Raw genomic sequence first — 27,950 nt, forward strand, 5'->3', positions numbered from 1 at the left:
AATGTACGCTAGATCACTGTTGGCCTATCAGCTTAGAGTGCCACTGATGCCCTGTGGACCTCTTCTGTAGCGCTGAGCACGCTCAGTCGACTCGCTTCAGATCTCTGCTACGCCGATCCTCCTCCACACACTCACTCGCAAACGCATCCAGCAAGGGACAGCTTCCGCTCGCCAGGATATTCTTGGGGTCGCCGACAGCCTGTAAGACGAAAGAAAGAAGAGACTGCGGGAATCAGCACCTGCTTAGCTGCCCCCAATCCAGCCAGGCATCTTCAACATCTGCCAGCGTGTGCGCTCAGCTCTGAGCCCCTCTGCCTCGTGCCAGCTTTCCCGGCAATCCCAGCTCCGTCGCCCGCCGATCCTCGTGTTCCGCTGAAGAGCTGTCACAACCTGCTCCACTTTCTTCTCTCTCGTTGAATTCCGGATGTCCTCCGTTTCCCCCAAGGCATCAGTGACATTTCAGATCTTTGACTGTTAAAAAAGAGACTTCTGCCTCCCATTGGCAACTTTTGGACAGACCTGAGGCGTCCCACTTCCTGCTCCAGAGATTGAGACGTGGTGAAGCTGGGGGTTCCTCGCTGCCGCTGAGTAATCCCTCATCTCCCAGCATGCCCCACTCCATGCAGCAGAAACACGGTGAGAATTTTCTGTTTTACTACCTTGTTTCTTACCCTCCTGCATGACCTCACACTCACAGCAGCTCTGTGTTTTCTTTTTTTTTTTATTCTGCTGGGGTTGCAGTAAAGTAATCCAAAGGAAATTAATAAAAAGCAAACACATTAACAGGGGAGAAAACGAAAGAGATGCCAGCAGAGCAATTTCCTTATTTGACACGCTCAGTGAACCAACACTGAAACTCTAGGAGAGGTCAGGGTTCAAAATGATTGGTCTTTGAATTTGTTTCATAACTCTTTTTGTAGAGTTCGTAGTAATGCACTTGTACTGATTAATCTGTTAGTAATGCCAGATACCTGGTCACGATTGAATAAATAGCAGCTGCAACATTCTGCTCACTTTGGTGCAATTCTTGAAAGCCTCAAAGGTCATGACTGCTAGATTAACCTTACAGGGATAGTTCACACAAAAATAAAACAATTGGTAATTTACTCACCCTCACGTTCCAGTCCAGTAGGAGTTTCTTTCTTCTGTAAAACCAAAAAGAAAACATATTATGAAGAACTGTTTTTGCCTATGCAATGACAGTCAATTAGGTCAAAAACAACTTTAACTTTCATTGTATAAAGTGAACCAAAGAGACATTTATTTTGTTTCCCACAGAAGAAACTAAGTCATACAGGTTTGTGTAGGATTTTTATTTTTTTGGTGAACTATCCCTTCAAAGAGAAGTCCCTGAAATGTACGCTCAGGAAAATTCACAGGAAAAAGCCGGAGCTTGCCCCATTACTCAAGATAAAATGAATTTTTAATATGATAAGAATGTAAAATGTGTGAGCAAAATGAGCAGGCACCAGAGAGGAGAGAGAAGCGGAGAATACAAAGAAAGTGCCTGAAGCTGTTTGGACTCGGCACCCTCTCTTAATCTTAGATCGAGTGTTTTCTCTTCTTGGCATTTGCTCAAACAGTCTTAACAGAAAATGCTTGACCCTCTTATTTATTCATTCTGATGTAATTCACAAGTATTTGACATCGTTTTAAAAAGAGGCTCCCTCCCCTTACATATTTTCTGCCAAGTGTACTTTATTACAAGTGGGCTTAGACAAATTTCAAAACATCGCTCACTGTGATAAGGTAGCAAATCAAAACGCACGAGATATGGTGAGTCAGAGGTCCTGACTCTCTGTGGTCATTAAAAATCCCAGGATGTCTTTCGAAAGAGTAGGGGTGTAACCCCGGCATCCTGGCCAAATTTGCCCAGTGGCCTCTGTCCATCATGGCCTCCTAATCATCCTCCTATATATACTGATTGGCTTCATCACTGTCTCCTCTCCACCAGTAAGCTGGTGTGTGGTGGGCGTTCTGGCGCAATATGGCTGCCGTCGCATCATCCAAGTGGATGCTGCACATTGGTGGTGGTTGAGGAGATTCCCCCCTTCTATGTAAAGCGCTTTGAGTGTCCAGAAAGGCGCTATATAAATGTAATGTATTATTATTATTATTATTATTATTATTATATGGCTGTCTATTAATTTGCATAGGGAACAGATAATGCAATAACTGTTGGAAAAATGAAAACAACACGATTTGGTATCTGCCATAATAACAGCTCATGAAGCAAGAGTGGAGATGTCTCAAGTTCCAGCAACATGACAGTGAAAGTCACAGGTAAGTGTGGGAGGAGGGAAAAAAAAAAAAAATCTATTTTAGCTGTTGAACAAATATCTGAGCTCTAAATACATATAGTCTGTACATGCACAAGCTTCCTTAATTTGTAAATGATATTAAAGCTGAATGTTCTAGCAGAACTAACCAAATAAATCAGACAGCTAGCAAGCATGTGCACACATTTCTACAGCGGCATAACAACATCATTATAGTGTTCCATAAGCATCATTTACACCAGGAATCTGTGTGCATAGGTTATTATGTGCTTTGCAACATGAACTTAAAATAACACGAGCATGGTATGTGTCTAATATATATATATATAATAATCAAAAGAGACGCAAAAGGATCAGGTCTCAAGCTATAGTGTGTGTAAAACAATTTATGTTCAACGCAACAGCACTGAAGACTCACTTACTAATGTACAGTGCGCCTGTAAGATCTCTCGCCTAATTCTCTGGACTGGGACAGTCACGAAGCTGATTAAAAGCCATGGAGGAGATGGTCATGTTTACAAGCTTAGTGAAAGCTCATTTTCCACTCATGTGCTCACATCAGAAAACGCTGGTCCAACACGGTCTCATTCATAAAGACTTCCTGAAGGACCTTTGGTGCTGAAGACGGCTCTCTGTGCACTCTGATGTGTTACGGTCTGCTGAGTTTACATGGTGGGATTCAAGTCCTCTGTCTGAATACTCTCAATTCTGACTAGTCAAAAGTTCACTTTACTCTCTCCAAACAGCAACTAATAAGTGTTGGAGCCCCACAAGGCTTATACTGATGAGGAGTCGTTGTGAGAACAACTTTCCTAAATTCTATGAAGTCACAATAGTTTCATCAATTAAAATAGTGAGAATAGTTATGTTGAGTATGTGTTTTGCCACACATATTGAGATCCCATATTGTAATAGATTTAATTAGTCTGTGACAAGGGTTTTCAAACTTTTTGATACCTCACAAACCGGCAATGATGACCCCTTAGCTTTTATTTATTCATTTGACTTTTTTTCACCAAAAATTGGTCAATTTTTTCTGGTCCTGCCTGATGCCACTAGAAAAGTACGGATTTCATTACATTTTCCTTGACATGAAATTGTGGTGTTTTGAGTGTACTTGTAACATCAACCTTGATTTGCAAAGACATATTTCTCTGCATAAACTAATAAAATAATTGAATACTTCAGCTTATTTGCTTATCATCAGCTGTAGAGAACAAATCCACAAGCAGCTGCTCATTGGACAAATAGCACTGATCTGACATTGATTTGATATTTCTACGTTGGATAATCAGTTTTGTAGCTCTTTTGTCAGTAATATCAAGGCCAGGTTACTCAGAAAATACTCTTTTTTTTTTTTACTCACTTATGCCTTTCTTGCTGTTTCTGTGTAAGGAGGCTGTTTCTGAGGCAGGCAGAGACCAAAGTGACATTAGATTTTAGGTATATGCTTTTTAATGCAAAAATCACAGTGCATTATGGCCATATATCAGCACGGCTGTGATTCAGCCATAGGCATGACCCAGCTAACATTAAAGTTTTGCTAATATTCATATTAAGTTATGAAAATGTTATTTCTAAATGTTCTTTGAATGCTCAAAATATAAAAAATTTTGTTTGAAAAAAATTATTCCTTGATTATGCAAACGTTAAGGAAACTTTACATTTAACCATTTTGCAAACATTATATGGGAACGTTACTTTTGAATGTTCTTTGAACATTCTGAAACAAGTAGTAACATTTAAAAATGGATAGATGAACAGAAAAACTAAATGTTTTTCAGAATGGGAAATCAGAATGGGGAACTTTTTCTCACAGGAAACTCCGATTACATACAGTAGATTCCTATCCAGTTTATTTTGTAGTGGAAGTAAGCAATCTTCTGTGTGAGACGTCCGATTCATAATAACAATGTAAATAACTAAGTATTACAACATATTTGCACTACAAACCAGTGTTTATGAATACGGTAATAGATTAAAATGATATGATACAAAATAATTTAAGGGTCACTAAAAATAAGATGGACTGAAATTACTGGATTTCACCCATGAAATTTCGCATAGCAACGGTAAATGTGACCGCTCTTTTTTTTTTGTTGCTTTTTAACAACAGTTCAGTAAACAAGAACATTCTAAAAAAATTATATGATCAGTAAGTCAGCAACTTTATTCACTCTAAAAAATGCTGGGTTGTTTCAACCCATTTTTTGGGTCAAATATGGACAAATCCAGCCGTTGGGTTACATTTTTAAATTACATTTTTAACCCAACAGTTGGGTTTGTCCATATTTGACCCAAATTTGGGTTGAACCAACCCAGCATTTTTTTGAGTGTTACAGTACTCATCAAAACATTTTAAGCAATTTCAACTTTTTTATGTTATACAAAATTCAATTCGATTTTTTAATAGTTTAATATTATTTAATATTGTTGTATTTCAACAACAAACCAAGTTAATTATATTAACAAATGTAAGGCAGCAATTGAACTTTAAGTTGAAATAGGTGGATTTTTTACAGTTAAGTTCATACTGAGTAACACAATATTGCTAAACGAAATAGTTGAGTTAATGATTCAAATGACTCATTAAAGACAGTCACTTGTCGCCACCTACTGGCGTAACTATGTAACCTGCAGAAAGAGTCAATAAAAACTGTATAGATCCATATATGTATCCCTTAGGAATCACTATTAGTATTATGCTACAAATCAACATTTGGGCTTATTTGGAATTATATCCCTTATAAATCATGACCAACACCACTCTTCCCATAATGACCATAGATTCTTGCCATAGCAGCAAACATGCCGAAAGAGCACAGCTTTACAGTGTGACATTGACTCTGGCTGATCTGTTTGCTGTAAACATTAGCAGGGCAGTTTAAGGGAGTTGGAGTCATATCCAGCGCAAGTGAGTGTTGATAGGTGGCTGGTTTCATACACTATCTGAAAGCTGGCAGAACAAAATACATATGTTAATGCCATCTGGACTTCCAGTAGCTGCACTAAAACGGAAGAACAATATGTTCATTCTACCCCAACTCACTAAGTTCAGATCACTAACATGATTAGAGTTTTATAAAATCACCCTCATATTGATAAGATAACATTTGGGATTTAAGGGCAGTGCACAAATTTTTTATTCACACATACAGAACACTAACCCAAAAACTTTCTAGATATTTTCTAACATGATCATACATGATTGGGTGCTTTGAAACTTCTCAGTCAACGACCTGGTTTCACAGACAGAGTTTAGATTAAACCAGGATTAGGCCTTAGTTCAATTAGGGCATTTGAGCAGCTTTTATAAATATGCCTTAGAAAAAAAAACATCGCTGTGTGAATCTTGAGACCAAACGATGGCAGTGACATCTAGTGCAAGATATAGTGCAAGTTGCTTTCAGTTAAAATAGCTCAAACATGTATTTTAGTCTGGGACTAGGTTTAAGCCTTGTCTGTGAAACCAGGGGAACAAGTCTAATATTGAAGTTCTTCATGAGGTTGGAAATGAAATAGGCTACACTACTATATTACCAGAAAGCTGGTAACTTGTTCCAGCAGAGATATGCGAGTTACCTGGCAACAGAGAACGCATGTCCTCTGTTTCACATCTAAAATCTGATTATGTGTCTTACGAAAGTGATACCCTTATACAATGATAACAATAATCGAATAGTTTTTGCAGTTCAAGATGTCGTAAAACTTGATCCGCCGTAGATTTTCCAATTGAGCACACATACGAATATATTTTAAAATATGTAATTTTGCAGGGATTTTGTAACTCACCCAACAAAATATACTTCTGCAAATCCTACCCCAAAAATCCCGTGTAAATTGATATGTTATTAAAAATTTCTGGAAATACATGTTTATCTACCTCTTGGGTTTTTAGAATTGGTCAAAGTTGGAGACCATCCAAATAAAATCAGGTTTTAGAGGGGCTGATTTCTGGGACTGGGCGGAATTGCTTTCATCCACGCCAAAAGCCCCTGCATCCATGTTATCATGGATTACACTCCATTTGCTCCCTCTGATGGATAGAGGGAGAGAGCCAAAAATAGGCAGCACAGAACCACACCCCTCCACAGGCCTAATGGATATTCCACTGAGGCATTTCGGACAGATTGGATTTGCTGATATCCTGACTTCTGTGATTTAAGAACTGTTTGAGCAAACCAAAGTCTACACTTTAACCACCAGTAAGCTATGAAAAAAAAAAATCCCAGTGATGTAGAATAAAGAGATTTGGTGCATTTACATGCAGGCAATGGTTGGAGATTTTAACTGATAGATGAATGAAAGTGTGTTAAAAGCTTTAAATAACTAACAGTTACTTTGTCTTGCCTTCCATATAAGACACTGCTCTCTGCATGCTACTAATTTTAAAATTACTGAAATTAATTAAGGTAACCATGCATATATATATGTGTGTGTGTGTGTGTGTGTGTGTGTGTGTGTGTGTGTGTGTGTGTGTGTGTGTGTGTGTGTGTGTGTGTGTGTGTGTGTGTGTGTGTGTGTGTGTGTGTGTGTGTGTGTCATCAGGCTCTAATTTGAGTACTTTCAATTTAATGTACTTTCAGAATATCTGCAAAAGGAAAGAAATATCATGAATAAGATCTCTTTAATATCTCAATCTTTCAATAATTCAATCTCATAGAAAGTCAGAGGTTTCGGAATGATTGCGCAGAATGGTTCTTATCAGATTCTTCAAGCCAAAATTGTCTTCCCATGTACAGTAAATGTTATAACCACCGGCTGCAGTACGCAAAAGTTGTCTTATTTGTGCTTCTTTTTTTATTTTAAGAGACACATCAGACAAAGTTGGTACTTAAATGGCGCATAATTGAGATCTCCATGAACTCCTCTGGATGAGCTCCAACCATGTAGCATTTTATAGCAGCAAGTTCCATTTACACCAAATGATAAGAAGCACTCTCTTTGGCATAAAAATGTAGTCCAACATATTCCTCCAAATCCCAATTCCACAAGAGAGCATGATATCGCAAGCGCGATTCTTAAAGGGATTAGGCCGTTTGAGAAATTAGTCTTGCGCCACACTTTAAGGCAAGGTGTGGAAGGAAGGAAATAGCACACATTAAAATGAATGGATTCGAGACATCTTTTCCCTGAGATTAACGCCTAATTAAATCTGGAGGAGTGAGAATACATAACCTTAAACCACACAAAATGTAAGCCTTCAGAAATACATAATATATTTTTAAAGGCAACAAAAACAAGCGCATCTTAAAGGAATAGTTCACTTCAAAATCAAAATTCTGTCATCATTTGCTCACCCTCAAGTTGTTTCAAATCCGTATGAATTTCTTTCTTCTGCTGCACACAAAGGAAGATATTTTGAAGAATGTCGGTAACCAGACAGTTGATGAGCCCCATTGACTTCCATAGTAGGAAAAAAAAATACTATGAAAGTCAATAGGGTACATCAACTGTTTGGTTACAGGCATTCTTACAAAATATCTTCCTTTGTGTGCAGCAGAAGAAAGAAATTCATACAGATTTGAAACAACTTGAGGGTGAGCAAATGATGACAGAATTTTCATTTTGAAGTGAACTAATCCTTTAAAGCATGTGTTTGTGGCATTCGGATTGCGCATCTGAATGCTAAAGAGTACTGCTCTTTCTCTGATAATGATCAACCAGCTCCCTTGACACTTTAAGACAATGACAACAACAAATGGGCTGTTTCGAAAACTAGTTCATGATAGGTTTAGAGGGTGCTAAAGGGGTGGGATTATAAAAAAGGGAGTCATATTTTCACATTTTGGTGCCCTGCCTTCTAGTCCGCTCTGTGTTCTCTGAAGCACGACTAGAAATGAGAAAAGTATGAGTCATTGTTATTGCTTTAAATGGAGGCTTCAAAGGTTGAACGTGATCTATGTGATGTTTGTAATTGGAGGACGAAGCAGACGCTCTGAAGAACGGCTCAGTCTTAACCTACAAAGTGAACACTGTACAAATACAGAACGGGTGCGTAACTTACACCAACTGACATGTCAGAGGTCTGTTTTCACTCTTTTTTGCAATCCACCAGGTGGCGCCGGACTCAGAAAACATCCTGTACTTGAGGGGAAAAACAGAAAAATTCCAAAACACTGAATTCTTTCTCTCATTCTTGTGTTCGCCCCCTTTTTTTTCTTTCTGGCTCCTCGTCAGCTCCTCCTTCCTTCACCCCATCTAGCTTTTAGGCTGCCATATATCTCTAAATTGCTCAAACTAGATGCGCACTGGCCCCGTTTAGACTTTTTTTTAAGTTGTTTTTTTGCCAGTTTATTTTCTAAATAAAATAATAGAGCCAGTGTAGGCAAGGTTAGAAGCACTACTGAATGCAAAAAGTGTGAAAGAGGAAGTGAATACATCGAAACATTTGATGGCATCATGGCAACATTATTTCAGGGTGTATGGTTATGCAGGTGACTAAAACATTTTCCTGAAGAAGATTATGTGTAAAAGTTTACACTTAGAAACACGCTAACATCCTGTGCTATAACATGTTATATTCATCACCATCCGATCGCAAAACTAAAAACTGCTCTACACCAATGTGAAAAATTTCCACTTGAGTTTTGGCATACTAACCTCATAAACTAACACTCGAAAACTCTATTAGCCCTCCAAGGTGTGATGTAAACAGTTTCCTGCCTCTGTCTCTGAGTCACTAAAGATCTTTCCCCAAGTGACTGTGCTAATTTCCATGAGGACTGCTGCTTTTTAGCTGCTTTTGTAGATGAATTTGTTGCTTCAAAAAGTCATTTTTCTAATCTGTGGAAAAAGAAGATGTCAGTGCTTGAGTAAGCGAATCCCATCGTCACACTGTAACACAGCAGCTTTTTGTTTTGTTTTTTTGCTGAAAAAGTCGAATTTCACTTTTTTAATCTTTAAAGGCATTATTGTTACACTGCTTGTTCTGATGCTTTCATTCTCTTTTTAACCTCATTGATATTGTAGTGGTAAAGGGTTAGAAAAAATCCTGTCGTTCCAAACCTGTAAGACCTTCGTTCATCTTCGGGACAGAAATTAAGATATTTTGATGAAATCCGAGAGGTTTCTGAACCAGCCATTGGCAGCAACGTCATTGCAACTTTCAAGGCCCAGAAAGGTAAAAGACATCATTAAAATAGTCCAAGTGACTACATTGCTTCAATCTTAATGTTATGAAGTGACGAGAATCATTTTTGTGTGCAAAAAAATCCCAAAATATTCAACAATCTCTTTTTTCCCATATTCACGTAGCGTAAACACTGCAGCACTTCCAGGTTCTACATCAGAATGCTGGCTCATTATTGGCTGACGCTGCTCGTGTGAGCACCACGACACATGCGAGTGATGCTGACGCAGGAGCCGGCCGATAATGTGCCGGCGTTCTGACGTAGAACCTGGAAGTGCAGCGGTGTTTACGCCAGGTGAATAGCGCAGGAGAATTACATGGAAGAGAAGTATTCTCATCGAGTATATATATATCACACACACACAGACTCACATATCAATATATATAATATATATATATATATATATATAATTGATATGTGAGTGTGTGTGTGTGTGTGTGTATATATACACACACACTCAACAATGATATTAACTAGTTTTTATATATATATATATATATATATATATATATATATATATATATATAGTAGATTACCTCTTTTTACTGTATAAATCTTAAATAAATGTATTGTCATTGTCATGATGAATCAATAACTAAAAATGTTATAGCATGACACGCACGCACATCTTCAGCGAGTTGGTCGAGGATGCGTATGGCGTCGGTGTGGCAGCTGTGTGCCTTCACCCAACCCCCCCCCCCCATGCCAGGCCTTACTTACAGACTGCATATACCCACACATCTGTAATGTTACTGAAGTAGACAAAGCGGCAGTACCTCCACCACTCTACACCCCCCTCCCCACCCCACCCCGCCTACTGCTGTTTGGGCTGTGACATCCTGTGCTGATCAGCTCACATGCAAAACCTCGAGACATGGCCCACGCCTCAGTCTAAATCTGATCTGCCTCATATATGTCAGCGTTTGCATCTGGTGCCTGAAACGAACTTATTAAATACGACTAATATAATTATTAATGTCTTTGAATAAAACAAAAATATCATTGTGCCAACTTCTCAAACTATGAGAATGAGAATGGTAAATTTGATGTGGGAAGAAAGTCGAAACATCAGATCTGACCACAGAGAGGCTGGTTTTCTCACCGCAGTTGAAGAGATGAGTATGAAGCACTGTAGGCGTTAAATACATACCAGCTTCGTCTCTTCTGGACGAGTCTTGCTCAAATGTTAAAGAATGGCAAACGACTCAAAGTGTTTTCAGTCTGCAACCTCCAGACATCCATCATGTGAGGAAGCGAGGTTCGTCATAATAACCGGTGCAATACTCTCAAGGGCAACTACATGCTATTAAAAGCTTATAAAGATTGAGGTTTGTCCCAGAGAGAAAGTGTACTTGAATTATAGGCCTTGACACTTTAAATACAAATTCTTTGCTTTATTTGATTCTAAGCATTTGATCATTCATCTTTGTAGGAGATGTTAATGGACCTGGTGATAAAGTTCAAATCTCACACTCTTTTTCAATATCTGTTATAAATGTCAGGTAAGTATAAGTTCACCTGAGCAATATTTGTAATTGTGCATTATGATAGTGGCTTGTGTTGAAATTATTTGGAGAAATGTTATCAAATAACTGTAAATAGGCCATATTTACATCTTATGGAGACCAGTGCGGTTGTCATGGCTTTGTGAGCCAAGCGTGAAGTCAAACAGATACAAGAGTGAATGATAACAGTACCGACACTTCAGGGTTTCTTTCATCACAGACAGGAATCTGCCAATCTTCTTTCAGTATAGTGAACTAGGAGCTTGGTATCACAAGAGATGCTGCTGCGGCACATGAATAACCCCCCGTAGCAGACATATACAGGTGGAGCTGGGGAAGGTGGAGGGTTTATGTAGCGCACTGCAGACTGCCAACACCAACACTACCGTTATGTGTTTGAATGTCGAGCCCAACAACAACCAATCAGCTGTGATATGTAGATGAAGATGCGATCGCTACACAATGAGTTTGAGGATCAGCCTGCACTAGAGTTTCATGTGTTAGTTTCACATAACGTGTGTGTGTGTGTGTGTGTGTGTATTAATGTGTAAAGTAATGTGCTATAAAGTAAAGTGTGATACAAGTAAGAACTAAGCCTTAAATTGCTGATCTTAAAAAAGTGGTTATCCATGTGACATGTCTTCTATTCTCTATGGAGATTTAGAAAAGAAAAGGCTTCCTTTGGAATTTTTATTCACAACCCAAAAGCAGTCTTTTTATATTAAAGAACTAAGAGGACCTCAGTGCACTTGCTAACAGCGGATCCGCACCGTGTTACAGCTCCGTTGCATCATTCCTCTGATGAACACGGTTGGCTCAAGACTTCGCTGACAATGAAGGCTGAAGCTGGCAAAAAAAATTAAAAAACAAAAAAGTTGCTATCAGATGGGGGTAAAAATTTGCCGCTCATGTAGAAAAGACTGTGGGGCAGTTTCCGGCGCTTAGGCTAATGTTAATGGGCAGCACATCGTGCCTATTCAGCATCATACGGTAGTTGTTTTACAACTTGTAAGGAAAAGTTGGAGCAGAACAAACTAGTACCGCTGATTACTGTTCAAACTGACTGGAATAGTGACACACAAGCCTCTCATATTGTAGAATAAGTATCGGTAATCTCTTACTATCACTAGCTCATTTCCCTTTCTAACACAAACTGAAATCACTCACAAAGTGGCCTGGGAACAACCCAATGATGTCACCCTAACAATGTGCATTTCGCGCCTGTTGAACAGTAGCAGCTAACCGTTCATCTACCATAGAGTATTGATCAAGTCTCCCCTACCTAATCCAGATTTTCTAAGTGGGTCATTTATTTTTGTGTGGAATTCGTTGGCTAAAAGTTTGCCAAGGTTTTGCAGTAATTATCTCATGCGCATGTGGTTGGGCACTGCAGGGGGCCATGCTAAATTACACATTTCTCTACAAACTCCTGGATGCTTTTACGGCCGTGCGTTATGCAAAACCACATCGGAGGGCCTTAAACAACCCTCCAGTGGATTGAAATAAAGTTGACGCTGCTCTTTGTTTTGAAGCTCAACATGCTCTTTGTTTGGCAGTGCTGAATCGGTGGTTGTTGTGAAGGAGGGCCTTAACTATTTAAGAGACTTTCCCCTGTTGGATCACGAACACCTGGGGTGTTTTTAATGGGGCGCCGGATCCAGATGGGTGGATATCCGTGTTTTTTTTTTTGTGAAGGTTGAAAAAAAGTATCCAAGTGATGCTGTAAATAATTACCAACATAAATTGGCAGATAACCTCAAATCCCCTTCTTCAGTTCAGGGTGAATCCTTTTTTCCATAACTATACACTAATATAATGGGTCAATGCTGCTTATATTTTTTATTATAACCATTAATTTATTCATGAACACATTAAAATGCATTTTATATACATACAATTATTGATGTCTGTATTACAATTATTTTTTGGAGGGAGGGGGGGGGAGGGTATCCTGATATCTTAATACAGAAAAAAAGGCTTATTAAAAATGTTATTCTTGAAAAGAAAACTGTAAGTAGTTTGGCATAATCTTTAAAAATATATATATTTTAACTAAACTGTTTCAATGCTCCGTTCATGACAGTGAGTCGATAATTTTACTTTCATGTGAAACTCATGTAAAATGTCATGTGGTGTGACTCACAAAAACTTTAATAATAATTAATCATAATGTTTGTTAAAAACACAAGTAGTATAAGCTTTACTGAAAATAATGATTTGTAAAATAAAAATGTGCAACATTGAAAATAAGATGTAAACACTCACATTAATTGAAGGTGAATATGCTATGACTTTAGGTAACACCACGCGACATTTTTAGGTCAGTAAATTGGTATAAATGTTTGCCAACAAGTTTGTTTCAAGTCTTCCTATTCCATCTACAACAATCATATGTTCTCTAAACTAACACACTTGAATCAAAGCTGGTAAAATATATTAGTGGGTCAGAAAAAAATCAATTTATTACGTTGATTCAATTTTCTCCTCAGGCCAAAATAACAAAGTAGGTCAATCAGTGTTAAACTGAGGAAAGTAAATGACTTCTGCCTCTTCACAACACTAAATGCTTTTTATGTGGGTTGTTGTTGAAATTAAATTTTACATTGTGGGCTGTCACGAGAAGGTCAAATATATTCATGCTTTCGCTTTATGCTTCTATTATGACTGCCTAGGCATCTTCACAAGAAAGTATAGAGGCGTTCCATCTCGTGCGTCTGTTCCACCTCTGTTCTAAAAAAATCAGCCCACACAATCCGGGGTACAACTAGCCAAGGTAGCACAGAGGCAAAACTATTTTTGGAACATGTTTTCCTGTCTTGTAAACTTCAACAATAGCGACACATTTCTTTCAGGAGTAATTATGAGGTAAACATTTCATCTCAGATTCTTTTGAGATGGCTTGAATATTACTGTATATTAATGAGCAAAATTTAGTGAACGTTACATGTTGTAAGAGTAAAAGCACATTGACGATCATGTGCACAAATTCCAATTTTCATTGTGTGTGTATGTATATATATATATACACACACACACACCGGTACATAATATATATATATAAATCCATCTCTCTCTGAGTATTATTGTATAACATATATTTGTTATATTACTTATGTATATTAGGTGAAGATTCATTCATTCAGAATTTTGAAACAAAACTCCAAGAGTAAGAAAGGAAAACTAAATGTCAGGTTCTGTCACTTTTTACTTTCTTGATTTGATCTCCATCTTTGCGAGATCTTCTTCCTTTGAGTCACGCTATGGTGTCACAAAAGTTCAGCTGTTTTTGAAAAAAAAAAAAATAATTCTATTGACGTTCCACCATTTCACGTAGCCAAAGAGTGCAATGCTGACACTGTTGCTATTCAGCTGAATTACAAAAAAATAATATTCACAATTACATGAGTCAAGACTAATGAAACCAAAAAGATAAATAGCAGGAAGAACAACAATCACAAAAATAGAAATATATATATTTTTAAGTACAGACATTTTTATTATTATTAAATATATTCATTACAAATGCTCTGCCCTGTTGCATAAATTTATAAGGAATGTGAATGGGCCTAAGAAACAAAAATGAGGTCTTAAACAGTCAGATTGTATCAATAAAATCAAATAATAATGTCCACAACTAAGTTACTATCCAGTACTTGATGAATAATGTGTGTGTTGGTCTTCATGACAATCATTAACCCTGTAAAATCCATTTTTTTATGATGACAAATAATCAGCAGAATATTAAGGCTGCAACGGAAACACCAACTAAATCCAGACCAAAGCATTTGATCTGTTAGGGGGGAAACATGTGCACTGATATTCTTCCTTTTTCCACCACAGCCCAACAGATGCTCCTTCTGTGCCAGGGTATAAATGGCTCAAGGGAGAACGGACCAGCTCCCCCCAGCTGGAGCCACAAACGAAGTTACCCAGGTGAGCATGTCAGAAAGTCAAATCCCAGCAGTCCACGCTTCACACCAAAAAGTAAATGCAAAGTGAATTAAGTAATCATCAAGATTTAGGCGATCCAGTTAGTAAGTGGCTTAATTTGTTCTTCCCATCATTCTTTTTACAACATTATTTGGTTATGCACTATGAAACTTCTTATTGCATTTCCCCACTATTTCCCTTGAAAAGAATCTACTTAATACACACACAAAAAAAAACAGATGTTCCTGATGACATTTCTCTTGACTGCTCAAGCTTAAAACTACAGGTGATGGTTGTAAAAAGTAGTAGGTCAGAGTTGTCCAGTTACATTTAGCTTTACAGAAATATGAGAACAAATGTGATTACGACACATTGAAAACTCAGTTCTTACTCCTTCTACATTCACTATTCAGCTCATATTTTCTGATTATGCATTCACATCTCAGTAGATTGATGCACACATATACCACAAAAGAACTAGTATGCAAATCAAAGTCTTGACATCAATATTTAGAAATATATATATTTATATATTTTATTATTTTTTTCTTCTTCATTGTGGATCTACATGAATTCCACGAATGTACAATACACAGAAGAAACAAATATATATATGGTTATTATAAACACTTTGTAGAAAAAAAAATCAATGTGGAGCAAGAAAGGGGTTTTAAAAGTATATAACTTGTTCTAAGCAGTTAATGTTAACAATTTAACAAGCAATCTACTCTATGACTCTAATGTAAACATGAAAGGACATCATCTCAAAACATACTCCCTGCGCTGTGCTGCAAACAGGCCTGCAATGTAAAAATGTCAAGAGCAAAACAGATTCCAAGACTACGAGCCAGCCAAAAATGTACCACCCAGGTAAAGTTCCTTGCATTCCAGACAGAGTCTGTTATATATATAGCCTATATTACATACTAATATAATTAATTGCAGTGTCAATAACAAAGTGAGATTATAAACGGCCCCAGGGAATATTCACATATTAAGTTCATGTTGTTGAACAGTATTGCTCAGCACTTCAACTTGTGATAATAAATCACCTGAAAGCCAGTATATGTCTAATAAATTACAGACGATATAATTTGCTTAAAATGAGTGCTAAAAACAGAAAATTAACTTTATTTCTCACACAAACATCGAAGATAGTGCTCTGCCAGTGTTAGCTGAACTTTGAATAACTGAGGCTGCTCCATTATATCCAATGGGTCAAATTAACTACTTTTTTTTAATCAGGTACTCTAATGAAATTATATAGTGTCTCAAGGGATCCTGCAGAAACTACTGCTGTACCTGAAAGTGAGAACTCGGGGAACGTCCTAGACTTTTAAAGAGACTACACAGACACTTTTCGAGTGTTCTCTGCAAGTTGGATGAAAACCACGACGCCAGACGTGCGTTTCCTACCAGCAATGACTGTACGCGTTTAGTGAAGAAAAAAACGCGAGACATGCATGCAAAATACCAAACAGACATGCCGTCTTCTAATGCGTAATGACAGACGATTCTTTGAAAAACACCTTCTTATCAGATGACAGAATAAACCATGTCCATATAATAGCATTAATAATAATAACTAACTTTAAAAAAAAAAAACACGAGTGCAACTTTGAAGAGTAGCCTAATGACCAAGATGTCAAAATATGCAGAGCTTTTTATTAAACCCCATGTGTTATTTTCAAATAATTTAAAATTCTCCTTCTCTATTTTTGCAGCATTGTCTCTATATATTTATATAAAAAAATACTAAAATGCATTCTTAAAAATATTGTGTGTGACCATGGGGTTTTAATGGACGGAGGCCTGAAGTTAATCGGTGAACAGGAGCTGCCATTTCGGTATGCAGCTTCATTTCAATGGACGTGTTCAAGTTACCAGTTTATAGAAGTTTCGACACTTTAGAACAGTAACTATTAGTTCACAAAATTGTATTCAACTTTTGCTCAGAACATAATTAAGTACAACGTAATAATACCGTAATAGGTTAACGCATAAAAATAAATTGGACGCACCACGATTACGTATCATGAAGCAAACATAACATCATATTCGTGGGCATAAACAACAAGTGTTTGTAACTGTTGTTTTTGTGTGCTGCTGTCTTCTCTGAGTTTCGTCGTGGCGGACATAGATACTTTTTTACCAGTAGAGAATGCGGCGTCAAATAGTATGTAGCTATAGAAAGCGCAGCTCCAAGAGCATATAGCACTAAATCACTAATGCGGAGTAATTAATTCGTCAGTCAGTTGTAGCCTGTCACTGGCATCTTCACGAGACAAGCGCTCGCGCAACGGTGCAGTAGCCTAAGGTTCACCGCCAATTGACAATTAAATCGTTAATAGCCTACTGCACAATTCCGAAACAAAGTGGCTTTAACAAATATTTATCAATATTCATCTGAAGCACAACCACCTTAACACATTTATCGACGTTATTTGCCAAATAACCGTTAGTTCGTCAGTAGCATAACGTTATCGCTTTAGACACAGACAAACCCAAAACAAAGCAGTTAGAATCAAAGTTTACATTTTATAACAAATTAACGACATTCCCGTCAAGCCAGTATTCAAGCACAATGTTTCAATGTTCATATATAATCCCGGTCAAACAAACCCTTGTGCACACTGGCCAGCAGGTCCACAGATTTGAAGAGGTAACATAATAGGAAAACGATATCACTTAGAGAGAAAAAAATAACAATAAAAAAAATCTGTGTCCGTGTGAATAAGCGATCCAGATATGTTCTGTAAAGACTAGGTTATGGCCGTGGGTTTAATACAGGGAAAGGCAACGAATGGACACTTTGCTTATGTCATGGAATAGCAAATTAGTTCTGAGTATTTTGAGGCTGGGCTAAAAAGACAACGTACGTAAGCCACTTTCTCTGGCCACGTGACCGTCTCTGTCTGGACGCGTCCATCAGAAAGGAGGAATTAGACATTGAATGCAACTATTTTTCTCAATCGTAACGCAAATATGATTCTTTAATTTGCATTTAAAACATCGAATTTATAAACACTGTAGTTTATTATTGAAGTGCAATTGTATGAAATTCAATTATTGACGATAACTGAAGAAATACAAACTTAAAGCAAAATCTTACACACCCCTGTCCTCTAAAAATGGTATGGTCGCCAGCTCAAATTCCGAGAATTGAGCTCTCCTGATTCTTAGAACTGGGGTTCTTAGAAGTGGTGATGCAAGAAGTTTCTAGGAAAGCACTACCAGGTGATTTTTTTACATTCTTTTCCTTCTGGCGCGCTGTTGCCATTACTCACACATGTACATTAGGCTGTTTTATTGGATTTTATGGTTAAATGTTTATCTCGGCTGATTTGAAGGTGTTTTTGTGGACAATTTCTAGAGCGGAGTGTTTATGTAGTGGGTCTGTCTGCTGAAAATGATTTTGACAGTTCAGGTCGTCCTGCATGAACAGAACCACACTGCTCTGTCAGTTCTCACTGCGGAACATTGGGGTCGTAAATAGGACGTGCAGCAGAGGGTTGAACATTTAGACGCGGTGCGCGTTTTTTTGCCCAAGCAAGACTGCTTACAAAGTTGACTAAATGGCACATGGGGAATAAGATAATACAGTAGAGGTTGTGCACTGCGTGGTTAAACAAAAAAATAAAAGCTTTAACGAAGACATCCGACGATTTCACTCCTTTTACTCGGCGCATGTTTTAAAAGTAGCTCAGAAAGCAGAGTTTGCACTCGCGCTCGCTCTTTCTCTTGACGTCTTGGTTTTGTTGTCCTGTGCCAAATACATTATGTTTTCAGTGTGTGTGTATGCTTGTATAAATCACATCCTATGTTTTCTGATTAGTTGTACAGTTGTTGAGGGTATTTGCTCACTACTGTCATCACTGATATTGCCATTTATTGTTTTTTTTTTCTCTCTCTCTCAAAAATGCATAAGCGATCAATATATACACATTTAAAACGAAAGAGAATTTTGAATTGTTACAAGATCCGTCAGCGTTTGGCGGTAGAGATGCAATAGAAAAGTTTACATAGTTCGGTTCGCTGTCACTTTGTAGCAGCACGAGCATAACAGACCTGCACAAGTTTCTCTGTAGTCATGTTTCTTTTCTATGTTTGTGATTTGTCCCCAATGTGCTCTTTCGTTTTAAAGTAATTTGTAATGTTCTCGTCAGAAATGCAACAAAATAGAAAGATGTAGAGATGCATCTGGATAATAAGACCGGTTTTAACAGAAGAAATCGACTATATTTAAAGTGGTTACAAAGTGCTGTTTGCCATTGAGCAGAGGCTCATAAATCTTGCCGCTGTTTGCGTGTTTTGGATCGGGCTCTATTCCTGGAGTGAGCACATTTACTGGCGTTACAAAGAGTAAAAGTGTTAAATAAGATTTAATACTTAAGATGTAAACTGAGAGTAGGCTAAGAATGCGAGATATGTAAGAGCTCAACAGCGAGCGCGTGCGGTCTGCCATACGACTCTTCTCGGTTCGTGAGAAGTTGACGTTCTGTTTATACGTTCTTAGTGATTTAAGACCGCAAAATGCGTGCGAAATTGTCAAATATGACTTGATATGCGAGTTGCAGGTGTTGTCGTTGTCGTTTAGTGCCGCTGAACTTCAAAACGGTCACTGGGTGACATCTCGTGGACGCAAAACTTCTGATTTCTTAAACAACAAACGTAAAAGTAGTTCAGAACGTGCAAGCAGAGTGGCAACAAAAGTTCTGGTCTATTATATAATAAATGTTCAAAACGTTGTAAAGAGCTGGTGTATTCAGGTGTTGTGGTTTCTGTGTGTAATTTTTATTTGTTTGTTTAGTGGTTAAAATCCAGATCCCTTTCCCGGTCCATGTGTGTTTTGCCTCCTCACACAAGAGCATTACAGCTGCTTTGGCATAATGACAGCGCGCAGTCTGGGATATTGATATTATGTAGACTCAAATGGAAACAGAATCTCTAAAACTGAATGTTCAACATGTGAGAAATGTTCGCCTAACTATTTAAAGGCGTCCAGTGAAACTATATATTTGTGTCAAGGCGCCAGATGTGACTGGGAGAACGGTCTGAGGTGATGCGTTCAATGTCTGAAGGAGAGCATAATGTGTTGTCTCAAAATGAATCTATAAAAAATAAAATAAACTCTTCTACAGTATTAACGTCATTCTTGGTTTGTGTTTGTTGTCTATTCCACTTTGTCTGTTATTACACCCATTCCTCAATAGTGAAGTGTATCGGTTCACAGTGCAGCAATAAACAGCCTAATTTTCCCATGACTCATTCGAGTTTATTCTCCTCCACACATAAAGACTTTAAAAACGCAGGGAAAGAAGCTATTTTCGTCACAAGACAAAAGCAGTGTAAATGCAAATTTCAGTGAACTAGGGACATATGATAAATATGCATTTTCTGAGAAAGTTTATTTTAGCTTGATTAAGGTTCCTATAAATGTGGTCAGATAAAATATAATTTTATGTAGGAGGAAAAAAGATTCTCAGACGTGACAAAACTACTGCACGTGGATGGACGTCAGATCTCTAACTAAATATTTTCATCATTTGTCGCCACCTACCGGAGAAAGAGAGAACTTTTAAATTTAATTGATTTTCAGATTAAAGGGATAGTTCACCCAAAAATTATAAGTCTGTCATCATTTACTCACCCTCCTGTTGTTCCAAACCCTAATGGCTCACTTTCTTCAGTGGAACACAAAAGGAGTTGTCAGGCAGAATGACAGCCTCAGTCACCATTCACTTTTATTGTATGCAAAAAAAGTTGCAATCAAAGTGAATGGCGACTGAGGCTGTCATTCTCCATAACTTCTCCTTTTGTGTTCCTTTGTCAGAGGAAAAGCAGAGGAGGTACACATTGACAATTTTTTTTGATGCATAACAGGATTAAAGCTATATTCTTAATAGATGTTTTGACATGCCTCCCATAAAAAAAGCAAAGAGCAACAGCAATTCCTTTGTTTATAAAGTTTCTAACAGCTAATATAAGCTTTAAATATTCCTGTGATGCTAGAATAATACCCAACTTTTCTGATTTTAGCACGTTGTTCAGTGAGCACCGATTACATCATTCATGGTTCATTGTGTTTTCCAACAGATCTCGAAAAAATGGCTTGTGCAGCCGACAGCTGCATCCAATTCACACGTCATGCAAGTGATGTTCTGCTCAACCTGAACCGACTGCGCAGCAGAGATATCCTCACAGATGTCACGATTCTGGTCAACAGACAACAGTTTCGAGCTCACAAAACGGTCCTTATGGCATGCAGGTGCATTTGAAGGCTATTTGTATTTCTGTTACATGCTTGCCTATGATGGAAAATGTTAAAGTGTGACTAAAACTAAAATCATTTCTTCACAGTGGGCTCTTTTACTCAATCTTTACTGATTCACACAAATGTAACCTGAACGCCATCAGTCTGGACCCAAAAGTTGACCCAGAGGGTTTCGCAATCCTTCTGGAGTTTATGTACACTTCACGTCTCGCACTGAAGGAGAGCCTCATCATGGCCATCATGAACACCGCCATCTATTTGCAGATGGACCATGTTGTTGACACCTGCCACAGATTCATCAAGTCCAGGTATATTTTGCTTTGTTCATAAATGACCCCTTAGTGCTTAAAAACACAGAATGCTAAACAGAATGTTAAATGGCTTTTTGAGAGAGAACCAAAGTCTTTAATTTGCTCTATTCCCATGCAGTGACTCTTCCATCAAACTTCCCAGAGAGGACTTTCTGGTCAGCCCCCTGCTTTTACCTCAAGACGTTCACAGTTACAGACCCCACGAGGTGATGGATAACGTTTCTGGACGGGCAGCGACTTTCAGAGATGGGAGACCCTATGGCGTCTGCATGTTTAACGGGGTCAACGCTCCCAACAGCTCATACCTGTACGGCCAGTTTCCCATGCAAGGTTTCCCCTTTCCTCTTTGCAAGCTTACTGACACCAAGAACACTTTCTCAGACTTCTCAAAGGGAGGCATCATCCATCACAAACACTGCTCTCCGGTCGACGGTAACAACACGGTGCTGGCCGACTTCTCCCGCAGCGCCACCGGCGGGAGCTCAACCGCTTGCCACGCAGGCTCATACTCCTCAAGGGAGCTGGGAAGAGATGCGGAAATGAAGCAGGAGACCTTGGAGGGAGTGGTTCATTCGATCGGGATGAGCTCCAGGAAACATGGCTTTACCAGCCTGGCCCAAGAGCAGCAGAGGGAGACTGGGAAAGAGCAGAGTTCCCTGGCAGAGGAACATTTGAGCCACCAACACTACTCCATGGGCATATCCTCCAATGGACGCAAAACCTTGATGAGCAGCCCCCAGAGCCCCCTCAAATCAGACTGCCAGCCCAATTCCCCAACAGAGTCGAGCAGCAGTAAAAACGCCGCCCTCGCACAGGCCTCGCAACCTCCAACCTCTCAAGGTACACAAGACCCTAAAGCTCGCAACTGGAAGAAGTACAAGTTCATTGTGCTCAATCAAAGCTCCAAGGAGGAGGAGACCAATCCTCGTGACCCTGGAATGCACTCCCCACCGAGGCCGGGCTTGTCTGCTTTCCTTCACCACGTTGACTCTGAACATCCCGACTCGAAGGCAACGACAAAGATTAGCGAGCAAGGCGAAGACTTCACTGTGCCTCAGGCCAGTCGCCTGAACAACATCATCAACAGGTGAGTTTTTCTGCAGGAAATCTGAAACTCTTTAAGGTTTAAGTTGTCATCCTGTAGTAGGAGTACAGAAACCGATTAGAAGATCTCGTTTCCTAATGCAGTAAAGTTTAGAACTGCCAGTTTGAGTATTTTGTGAAACTGTTCTCCTCCCACCACCTCCACAAAGCCAGATTGAATTTTTCTTCATCCATTCCAATCCTCTTAAAGCACACAGAGGATTTACCTCTTAGCAGGAATGTGTGAAATTCATTCAGTATCCTATAAAAATTAGAGTGAATTCCTCTGCATAAAGACCTAAAATGTGGCGTTCTCCTCATCAGAACTCTGGAGGGATCGCAGAGGAACAGCGACAGCCACTCTTCTCTCTATATGAGCCATTTAAAATGCTCGTCCTGTGGCTCCCAGTCTCCACAGCACTCTGACATCTGTCCCAACACATCGGCCTCACGTCTGGCCGAGGAGATGTCTGAGATGCACTCCGAGTACTCTGATTCCAGCTGTGGTAAGATGCTCTTCTAAATGGTTTCCTAAGAACCTGTTTGTGTCTTCCAAAACCAACCTAAAACCATTACTCCTTTGCCTCACAGAAAATGGAACCTACTTCTGTAATGAATGCGACTCCAAGTTTGCAGAGGAGGAAGCCTTGAAACGCCACACGCTTCAGGTCCACAGCGACAAGCCATACAAATGTGACCGTTGCCAAGCAGCATTCCGCTACAAGGGAAACCTTGCCAGTCATAAAACAGTTCACACCGGTAAAAATAAACAGCTGCTAATACAAATGTAATTTTGGCTTTGACGTTCGATGTTTTGCTTAACCTACTTTTCATTTGCGCTGCAGGAGAGAAACCATATAGATGCAATATCTGTGGGGCTCAGTTCAACAGACCAGCAAACCTCAAAACCCACACACGGATTCACTCAGGAGAAAAGCCATACAAGTGTGAGACATGCGGCGCTAGATTTGTGCAGGTGAGTGCCTCGAGTTGGTCAATTGTAGAGACAGAGAAAAAGAGATTTGAAAGAATAACATAACCTTGTTTTGCACAGGTTGCTCACCTTCGGGCTCACGTTCTGATTCATACTGGAGAGAAGCCATATCCATGTGAGATCTGTGGCACTCGTTTCCGCCATTTGCAGACACTGAAAAGCCACCTGCGAATACACACAGGAGAAAAGCCCTATCATGTAAGAATACGTACAGCCATATCATAACTAGATTTATAAAGTGCAAAAGCATTCATTCTCGTCCTAAATACTGTTCTTGCATTTGTTTTTCAGTGTGAGAAATGCAACTTGCATTTTCGCCACAAGAGTCAGCTGCGGCTACACCTCCGGCAGAAGCACGGCGCGATCACCAACACCAAAATCCAATATCGCATGTCCTCGACAGACCTACCGACTGACTTGACGAAGGCATGCTGAGCAGGCACTTTGGGGCAGACCTGACCATGGCATTATATGACCTGACTTGTACAATCATTCAAAATTTTAGTGCCACACTGTGTTAATCGGACAAGAAGAAAAAAAAACTGGCATGAAATGCCAGTCTAAACGGGTTTCCTCTACATTTGAACATAGAACCACAATTATGATCTCTTGTAGTCACTTTATTGTTTATATTTACATATGAATATATATATATTAATGTTGGGAGTGTTTTTACAATTTGAGTTATAAAAAGCTTTATTTTGTTGGAAGAAGGATGGAATGTAAAACATTTAAATCTGGTTTTTGAAAATACAGTATTTTCTAATGAAAAAAACAAACATACTTTTCTGAAGGTATTGGGGATTTTGATCGAGGTTGGAATATTTTAAGTCAAACACATTTCTCGCAAAGCAAAGAATTGTGTGTCTATAGATTTTTATATATAAATGTACAGGTTACACTATGTTGGAACAACCTCTGTCTTGTAAGAGGAACTCCTAACTGTGACTATAGCATTGAATATCTTACTTGGTTTTTGTCGTGTACTTTTGAGAATGATGGCTGCTCTCTCAAATGGAAAACATGCATGAGGTGGGTTGCCACTGATAAACTTTTACTATGTAGGAAACTGCATAAATATTGTGACAACGTGTAATTACTTTACATCAAGATTGCTCTCTGCTGGCAGAGCCGATCTGGAATTACATGGTAACATATGCATTCAAAAGTAATAATAATGATAAAAAAAAAGAATAAAAAAAGGTACTGCTATGTTATGACCAAGGAGATATTTTGCTTCAGATGTATTTGTATAGAAACGTGACTTTTAATTTCTTTTGGCAAGTGAAGGTTTACAGTTTTGTTGTTGTTCTAGAAGCTACAGTAAAAGGTTATAATATTGTCTTTATTTTCTTTTTGTCTGTGTATACACTGTGTACTCAAGGTGCCTTTCTCAATGGTGTCTGAATTTATTTCATTCAGCCCAGCTCTACTAAGGTACAACTGAAGGGCAACAGGTGTCCTTTTTTTCCTTTTTGAGTGTGTAGACATGCGAGAATGTGTGACAGAAGGACGCTGTGACTGCGTGTGTGCATGTGTGCTTTATAAATGCTTTTCACACACTTTAAGAAAAAAAAATGCAAATCATTGCGTGAGCTATACATCTTCAGGACTTGTTTTGGGATTGGGCTTTTTTAAATAAAAAAAATGCATTAAGCTTATTGTAAAATATAGATGTATGAATGTAAAATAAAAGTATTGGATTTCTATGTCTAACACTTGTGCGTAGCCTATTTATTTCATATTCAAAGCAACATGAAAGTGAAAGACGATGAAGACCTTTGTCACGGTCATTTTTAACATCAAGTTTCAAGTGCATTCACCATTCTCTTGACAATTTAATCATTAACATTTCTCATACATATATATACACATATTTTCATATATTTTTTTAAAAGCTTAGCATTATGGGAATACTTGCATGCTACAACAAAGACCGAATTGTTAGAGAGTCGAGACAATAAGCAGGGAACCAAATCACCACAAACTTAGGGTAGTGAAAAGCAACACTGGAAGCTACACACCTCTGTAGTATCAATTCCTTTTACAGGACTAGAGTACTATGAAAGAATGAACTAACCCCAGTAGGAGTGAAACACTACAACAGTTGGGCTACAGAGTTTGTTTTTCCACAGACATGTGCTTTAAGTTTCACCAGTACTGATTCACAGTAAACAGGCGACAAACAGCTCCATCTAAAACATCACAAACAGATTTAAACCACTTCAACATGCTGATATAAAACATCAACCAAAAATGATTTTGACTCCACAACTAATGCTCAGACCTATAATGTACACATCATAATACAGTACACTGCACAGCATCATACAGACGGGAGATGTCATTATTCATATAAAAGCTTATTTAATAATCAGTTTAATAATCAGATCATATAATGCAAGTCTGCAACATGGTCATTATGAGAGATTGGGGAGAGGGATCAGAAAACTATCCCTTACAAACCAAAGGTATTAGATCCTCTTGTGATACTCTGGAACAGGTCTGAGATTATTTTGCTTCCTTCTTAAAAACCAATAAAACAAAAAAAGCAACAATATAGCCCAGAATGCAACACATGCACGTTGTTCTACCATGGTGGGGAATTTCCATTGACTCCTGTAATTTTTTATACTGAGTTTATACCTTTATACTAAACATCTGTGCCCCCAAAATTAACTAGGTATGCAGACACTTGTTTCACAAAGTAAGGACATCTAATAAACTACCATTGTTTTTAAACCAGGTTAATCATTTTCTACCACCTAATCCAACTCAACCCCAAAACTTAAGTCAAGTCAAGTCATCTTCATTTATATATCACTTTAAACAATGTAGATTGTTTCGAAGCAGCTTTATAGAGATAAACATAATTTAAGGTAACAGATTGTTTTGGCTTAGCGGTTCTTGAATAATGTTATAAATTTAGCAAGGTCCAGGTCACTAATTACCAGTCAACAGTTTTCACTATATTTTTAAGGACATGTTGAATGGCGAGGACACTTTGGCCCTCACAAATAATCAAGTCTTTAAACACACAGTAAACTAAGTTTTGTCAACCCAGTTTTAAAACAAGCAACAGAGGAATCTCTCACGAATAGAATTTTAAGTAGCTCGCCTATTCTGGGTCTGTATTAAATAAGCACAAGAACAGAACACAGATATATTTACTTTATTTACAACGGTTTACTAAAACTAAAGTCATTTTTAAAAACTGAACTTTCACCTGCAACTTTTATTCACAGGTGAATGCACAACCATGCAGGTACGGATGCAAAGCTTACGCTGCTTCTTCTAGCTCAAAATCATGAACAAGAGTGTCATTGAGGTCCTCGGGGCCAAGTATCCAGTGATTTTTCTTCTGAGTAGAAATCTAAAAACATAGATTCAAAAACTGATCACTTACAAAAAAAGGTAACTAAAAGCCCTTTTATTTACAATCCTACCTTTTCTTCTAACAGCTCTTGGAGTATAGAGTTTAAAGCAGAAACTTTACCAATGCGATCGTCCATCTAAATAACAAAACAATATCATGAAAAACTAAATTGGTCACTTATCGTCCTTAAAACTTTTTTAACCGTTGCATAATTGAGGACTTCCTAAGGTCATTTTCTCAACTTACTTTGCTGTGGTGCTGCTCAGAGCAACACTCCTCCATGTCGAAGCCCTCATTAACGTAGTTCTCCTAAAAACACAGATGAACACTTGAACTAGTCTGGAATTATTTCAGTACGAAATCTATACAATTGACCAAATAATGACTTCAGTGACCCATTGTGCTAGTCATAAGCCATGTAGAAGTAGGCCTAGTTATAACAGACACCTGAAATTTTGACAAATGTATCGTCATAAAATCACCTAGGCCTACTTATTTTTCAAAACGTAGGCCTAGTGTTGTGTGTGGACATCATGGGAGCGTTCTGATGCAGCTCGAGATGAATCGGAACGCGCCTATGATGAAGTATAATACTTTCTAGAGATCACACAAAGTACTGAAAATAATCATACAATTTTCTAGAAAGGATATAAATCACACCTACCATTCTCAGTAAACTCTGTATCTGTGTAATTTAACCCGCGAGCGTGTCAGAAAGGCCTGGAATGGACAATTAACAAACGGCTGGTAGCAATTTGTCTTGGTTCACGGTTCAACCAAATTAACACATGTCAAGTTCATTGGTGAGCTAATTAACAAATCCTTCGGCACTCATTGAAACGGAGGCTGCGATCGCGTTTTTTCTATTGTGACGTACATCGGAGTGAAAAGCGGCTTCTTGGGCAAGAACAACTGTAGGACGGGATTTAATGTAATCCATCGCGATTTTTTTTTTGTAGTAGTTTGCTATTGCTTGCTGCTATATCGTGTGAGTGACAGGTTGAATGCGCCCCTTTTGCGCCAGGGAACACGTCATCAGAGTTGTCACTGGAAGTGGGAAGGGAA

At 38.4% G+C, this 27,950-nt stretch overlaps 2 protein-coding genes across 4 annotated transcripts; one reads left to right on the forward strand and one right to left on the reverse strand.

Moving 5' to 3' along the window:
- bcl6aa (BCL6A transcription repressor a) lies at positions 1-25,224 on the forward strand. Of its 3 annotated transcripts, XM_079628399.1 has the most exons (10): positions 1-636; positions 14,758-14,850; positions 20,944-21,115; positions 21,208-21,429; positions 21,551-22,519; positions 22,840-23,021; positions 23,107-23,274; positions 23,361-23,491; positions 23,570-23,707; positions 23,801-25,224. In XM_079628399.1, the coding sequence occupies exons 1-10, from the start codon at positions 609-611 to the stop codon at positions 23,942-23,944; spliced, it is 2,247 nt and encodes a 748-aa protein (XP_079484525.1). In that variant the 5' UTR covers positions 1-608; the 3' UTR covers positions 23,945-25,224. The 3 variants fall into 3 exon arrangements, with proteins under 3 accessions (XP_079484525.1, XP_079484524.1, XP_079484526.1); XM_079628398.1 differs by lacking the exon at positions 1-636 and having other exon boundaries at positions 14,458-14,850; XM_079628400.1 differs by lacking the exons at positions 1-636; positions 14,758-14,850 and adding an exon at positions 18,020-18,084.
- On the reverse strand, positions 77-27,896 carry LOC307006902 (uncharacterized protein). Its single transcript, XM_079628404.1, has 6 exons — positions 27,550-27,896; positions 27,132-27,194; positions 26,956-27,021; positions 26,794-26,882; positions 1,112-1,145; positions 77-199 (listed from the first exon to the last, which is right to left on the reverse strand). Exons 1-6 carry the CDS (start codon positions 27,550-27,552, stop codon positions 83-85), a joined length of 372 nt encoding a protein of 123 aa, XP_079484530.1. The 5' UTR covers positions 27,553-27,896; the 3' UTR covers positions 77-82.
- Positions 27,897-27,950: the final 54 nt, after the last annotated feature.

Source organism: Phoxinus phoxinus (assembly GCF_949152265.1).
Source record: "Phoxinus phoxinus genome assembly, chromosome: 11".
Classification (NCBI taxonomy): Eukaryota; Metazoa; Chordata; class Actinopteri; order Cypriniformes; family Leuciscidae; genus Phoxinus; species Phoxinus phoxinus.